The 6,000-nt window shown below is 45.8% G+C and overlaps 1 protein-coding gene across 4 annotated transcripts in view; it reads right to left on the reverse strand.

Annotated features, from left to right (window-relative positions):
• SLC44A1 (solute carrier family 44 member 1) overlaps positions 1-5,042 on the reverse strand; it is a 168,051-nt gene extending 163,009 nt beyond the window's left edge. For all 4 annotated transcript variants that reach the window (XM_063081720.1, XM_063081722.1, XM_063081721.1 and 1 more), the window contains exon 1: positions 4,890-5,042. In XM_063081720.1, coding sequence (XP_062937790.1) covers positions 4,890-4,925 — 36 coding nt within the window. In that variant the 5' untranslated portion in view covers positions 4,926-5,042. The remainder of the gene's footprint in view (positions 1-4,889) is intronic.
• Between the last annotated feature and the right edge of the window lie 958 nt (positions 5,043-6,000).

Genomic DNA, 6,000 nt, shown 5'->3' on the forward strand with positions numbered 1-6,000 from the left:
ACAAATTGAAATATTTCATTCTTCCTTGGTAGTTTGGGGGAGAAGGGGTGCACGAGAAAACAGCTATTAACTAATAACCAGTAGTAAAATGTATTTTTATCAATAATTATATTCCAAGACCAATAATATTTCTAAATGATAGGGTTGTAACACATCAACTAGTATTTGACAGTATTTGTTAAGCCTGGAAGCATTCCAACTGGACTAGCATTGCTATATTATACTATGTTACACTCCCCAACCAGTAACTGAAGAAAGTTCGAAATGGTGGCATGAAATTTAATTTGGAAACTCTTTAACTCAAAATTTTATGGAGTGGAACTTTTGTAAAAATAAAAAAAAAAAGTGAGCTGCAATTTAAGATTTGGGAACTAAGCACGTGAACATAGAAAAAGGAGCACAGGCCTCAGATTCATAAGGCCTGGGCTGGAGTTCAGATCTATCACATAGTAGCTCTGTTACTTCAGCCAAGTTTCCTAACCTCCAAGTCTCAATTTCCTCAGCTGTACAATGGAAGTAAAATTAGCTTCGGTTATTGTAGAGATTGAAACATGAAAATGACTGAAAAATAGCTATCCAAAAAGTATTACCATTTCTACATTATTTTCCAGCCAATTCTGACATTAACTTTTGACTTACATATTTTGAGGAGTGGATCCTCTATGCTAACAGCACAGTATTCAGAAAAAGAAAACAAAAAAAGTTTTCACGCCATGACTTTTTTGTTCCAGTTAGAGCAAGTTTACTTTGTAGGTCATATTTTAATCAAACAACTTAGTCTCTCTTGGTAATTCCCACTACACTCTTTAAATTTCATTTTTAACATCTGACTTCAAATTCCACAAAGCAGATGTAGACTATGGTATTATTAAAATTCTGTTAAGGCAGTTAACATACTCATATGTTAACCAGTATTTGTGAACCACTCCTGAATATTTTTCATTACTCCAAAACAAGATGTGAGAACTGGAAAAAGACAGTTAACTATATAGCGCTCAATTTGAAAATTATGGGACAAGACAGTAGACAAAAGTCTCCCAAAGTCAGACAAGGGGCAGTTTGTTCAACCGGATTCTCTTCCAACCTTCTTACAATTTCTAAGGTTAGAAGTGAAGGACAGAACTTCAGAACACTTGCAAAATCTCCTGGCCTCCAAAGCACTGCTGTGAGAAATAATGATCTAGCCATTAACCACAAAGACTTAACGGCAATTTGCTAAGTAATCTTTCAAAAGCCTCCTTCATTCAAACAGGTTTGTCAATGGGAAAGAACATTTAATAAATCTGAAGATTTACAACTGAACTTTGAAGTTTAACATTACAAGAATAGAAATTATGTCAGGTTATAACAGAACAAACGAATTATGAAGAGATGGGAATAAATTTTAAGAGCCTTAGGATTAGTAATGTAAAAAGAAACTCAAGACTATCTTACTTTTATGTTCCCTTCAAAAAGACTTTTAGGCAAAGGCTGTCATGTATTGGCTTGTTTTGAGCAATTACTAATATTTGTAAACAACTTTAATGGTCACTAATTACAAAAAATCACCCATAATTAAAAGAGTTTTATAAGAGCCCTGACTCACTAGACTCCCTTAAGATTCTTAGAGTTACATATCTGATACAACACAAATTATTTTGCCAGTAATTTCCTCCTTCAGCAATACTGGTATAGAATGTGACACCTTTCTTTGATCAGAATCCTAAAACAAGATAATTATTTTGATGGGAAATCATGATACCCAGTTACTGCCAAGAAAATGAAAATAATACCAGGACAGATTACAAGAGATGAAAGTTTGGAAAACCATAAATTCTTTTATGAGAATCTGCAACACAGCAGCAAGAGACTGTGAGAAAAATAAATTATATTTCAAAAGTGAATCCCTATACTACAAACAAACAAACAAACAAACAAACAAAACCCCCCCACACACTTTATTTACGTTGATAAAACCTGCCAGGGCTATAAAGTTACTGAAGACACCTCTGAGAAAAGCTAAGCTGAACTGCAGGTTACCTCAAAGCACGTTGTTTTGATGCGCTATGCAGGTTATCATTAGAGTTTGCAGACAAGCTCTTTTAAGATGTGAGAGCCACTATTCCAACTAAAACATACACATTAAGCAGGGCATCAGGAAAAAAGGAAAAACCTGCCCAATTTTGAAAGGCTGATGGTACCACTGATAGGATAGGAAAGAATGTGAGAAAGGCAGGTGAAGTTTAACTTAAACAGTTCAGGTTTGAGTTTAGAAGAGGATGGCTTGGTGGAAGGAGTCAACCAGAACACGGAAGCCAAACAGTACATGGGTCTGTGCTGAATTTATATGCAATGTCACTTGTCAGCCAGATATTCAAGTTTGTGTGTATACATTCTGTTCAGTGACTACTGTAACTATTACATACAAGGTAGAGTGAAGCACTGCAATGGATACAAAGATAAGGAAAACAAAAGCAGTTCCTATATTCAAGAAGTTTACAACCAAGTAGAAGAGATGGAACAAACATATTCTGCCTGAAAATACATTTGAGGCCCCTAAGAGGGGCTCAAAGTGATGTGGAGGTTTACATCTGGTGAATATTTGGAGTTGCATCCCTATTTTGTTTCAACACAACACATATAGATGCAATACTATTCTGAAACTGGTGATACTCTTGAAAGGAGCATTAAAATGCCAGCAGATTGGTAACACTTCAAAAATGAAGAAGGATGTCAAAAATCTCAAATAAGAAAAAAATGATGACCAGCTCTTTGGCACAAAACCTGCTCCTCAATGCTCCACTGAGCACTACAAGTCCCTAAAGCTGAACTTAAAGGCATGTGACAGTTGCTGATTGGTTACAGGAATCCACAGGAAAAAAAGCACCCCTTGGGTGCATGACATGCATCCTGTCTGTAGAACATGGCATGAAGGAAACAGTGGCTGTGAGAGGAGGTAAAAGCAAATAAAATGTATGTGACAGCATTCTGACAAGCAGGATTTAGAGCTAGGCAAATACATGACCCACTACTTGTTACTAAAGCAGAGTTCCAGTGCATCTATTACTCCCAAATTTAATTGTTCACACACTGAACAAGCCATCCATAAACTATCAATACTTTCCTGTCTTATAGGCATTTCACCACCAGAAGAGAAATGTAAAGTAACCCAATTCCGAAAAGAAAGGCAATATGAGAGACACCTTTTTGATGAAAATTATAAATAAGTATTAGATGAATAGCACGCAACTAGACCCCCTCCCCTCCAAAAAAAAATTCCTAACCATCTGAAAGGCATGTGTAATTCTTCACTTTTAAACGTTAATATGAAAACCCTGATCTACTGAGCTTCGTATAGTTTTTTTCTTTGCTCTTCTAACTGAATAGGAAGGTTTAACTACCTAAACCAATGAATCTAACTATGATCCTAGTGGGGAAGAAAAACGAAAAGCAAACAGGTAAGCAAACAAACAAAAAGAACTGGACAAATAGGATACCTAATAAAACATAAATGTCTCCATTCATCTGAAATTCTAGTTATTTTCTCTCTAAGGGATCTCAGATTTTCAGAACAAGTATGCAGGTTATTTAAAACTCAGTTATATATAGTCATTTAGCAGCAGCAAAACACTTCTGGCATTATCACAGATGCCAGATCTCTGGAGGAAAATTTTCTCCCAAACTAGCATTTTTCTTCACCAAGAACCAAACAGCCTTTATTTCTAAAAACAAGAACCCTTTTTTCCTCCCAAAACAAACAAATCACAGAGCACAGTTAAATTCTAAGCTAATGAAATTGTGAGATTACATCCCAGGCGTTGTCAGAACCTATTTTTCATACACCACCACCAGACAGTTTGATGCAGTATTCCTGATTGCTTTTTATCGTATTTGTAAATACACTCACTAATCCACTAAATTAAGTAATTTACAAACAGGTCCTCTCAGTTATTAGTGGCCAGCAGTCAAGTTCCATTACACTTGATCCTTACACAGTTGTCCAAACATTTCCTCCCAGGTTAAGGGCTCGGATCGGAAAGAGAGAAGGCGGTTAGCGAGGTTTAGAGGGGGGCTGGGTAGAGCTGGGAGAAATCTCTGCATCTCAGCCCTCAGCGACAACATTCAGCCAGTGCCCGCAGAAAAACTAAATTCGGCACCTCTTCCTCCTGTTACACTGGCAACAAAGAGGGAGTTTCCGTAACGCTCCCGTCACCCACCAGGTGCCCAATCTCTTTCCCGGCCCAGCCTCGTTGCTCCGGCAGGGGCCTCGGTGTGCGGAGAGGCCGCGATGCCCCGGGTCACGGCACAAAGGGGGGATGGGGAGGCAGGCGGTGGCATCTGGGAAGGGGGCCGTGGAAAGGCTGCGGGACCCGCCGAAACACTCGAGCCCAGCCGGGGAGGGGGCGCGGGCAAGAGCAAAGGGACAGAATATAGAATGGAGCAGAAACTGGAATCAGGTGGGAGAGAGGTGAGGAGCCCGTGCTGGGGGCACATCTGGGAGCACAGAAAACAGTCGGCGGGTGGCGGGGCAGACTCCACGGGGGTGGGACGAGAGGGGCAAGGCCCGGAACGCGAGGAAAGGGGGTGCCACCTGGGGCAGGGAGGAGGCGCCTGTGCTGCCTCCACCTGCAGGCGGGCGGGCGGGACGGACCGCTCAGGTGTGACTGCGAGGACGACGGCCAAGTCGGAAGGGGCCGGCAGAGCTGAGGGCGCGCTGGGGGCCGTGCAGAGGCGCCTGCGGGTCTGCACCGCGGGGGCCGGCGCGGGCGGGGGTCCTGGGGGTCTCTGGAGTACACGGTGGGCTGCAGGGAGGCTGGGGGCAGTGAGAGGCACGGGGCGGCAGGCGCCCGGCGCGCGCGCGGCGCGGGGGAGGTATCCGGGCGGGCGGCCGGGAGGCGGGAGCCCCTCACCTGCGCGGCGGAGGAGGCGGAGCTGCAGCAGCCCATGGTGGGGCCGGAGGAGCCCGGAGGCGGCGCCGGGCGCGCAGCTACGCCCCGGAGCCCCTCGGCATGCGAGCCGACGGGCGCCCGGGGAGGGCGCGGTGTGGCCCCGCACGGCTCGGCGGCGACGGCGGCGGCAGCGGGTACTCAGGAGGCGGCGCGGGTCGGGGCAGGCGCCGACCACATCCCACGGCGGCGGCAGCGGCGGCGGCGGCGGCTGCGCGGCTCCTGCTCCGCTCCTACCGCTGCAGCTGCTCCCCAGCGGAAAGGGGCGGGCGGCCGCGGCGGCGGCGCCTCCCCCTGTCCCCCGCCTCCCGCCTCCCGCGCCCAGTCCCTCTCCCGCTCCCTCTCCCGGGCCGCCGCCTCCTCAGCGCCGCGCGCGTTTCCCATCAGACTCCCCGCCCCCAGTGCAGCGCCTCGCGGATGGCAGGGCGGTGGCAGCCCGAACGAGGCCGGGCCTTTTGGCGCCTGTCGGAGCCTGCGCGGCGCCGGGCCCATTTCTCGGTGGCACCGAGGCAGACTACTGCCTCGGGCGAGAGGGCGTCTGGGGCTGAGGCGCCCCAGGAACAGGCGGGCTCGCAGCCGAAATGGGGTCGGGTTGCTTCCGGACCGGAGAGGCACGCGGGTCGTCTCTCTCTCTCTCTCTCCGTTGGGCGTGCAACCGAGGACCCTGGTGGCTTCTTACTGCTCAGTCAACTGCTTTTTTGTACAGAGGAAAGCATACAAACAAATCTTCTCTGGAAAAGCAATAGGGGACAGAAGACGAAGAGAAACAAGCATCTGTTGCTCCTGTCCCCATTTTGCTGATGTGGAAACTGAGCCTTCAAGAGAACCAAGAACGTAATGAAATGCACCCAAGGTCGAAATTGTAATAAAGTGGCGGAAATGAGGGAAAAGCAAAAAATCCAGGTTCTCAAGTCAAAGCTATGTTGTATTATGAACTAAACTTTATGCAGGATAGTCCACAAAAAATAAGCGGCCATTAATTCTTTCATATTAAAAATATTTACTGAGAACATACTGAGTTCCGGTAACTTATAGGCACTGGGAATAAAGAAGTGAACAAAAAAAGACTAAGTTC

This window comes from Cynocephalus volans, chromosome 17, assembly GCF_027409185.1.
Source record: "Cynocephalus volans isolate mCynVol1 chromosome 17, mCynVol1.pri, whole genome shotgun sequence".
Classification (NCBI taxonomy): Eukaryota; Metazoa; Chordata; class Mammalia; order Dermoptera; family Cynocephalidae; genus Cynocephalus; species Cynocephalus volans.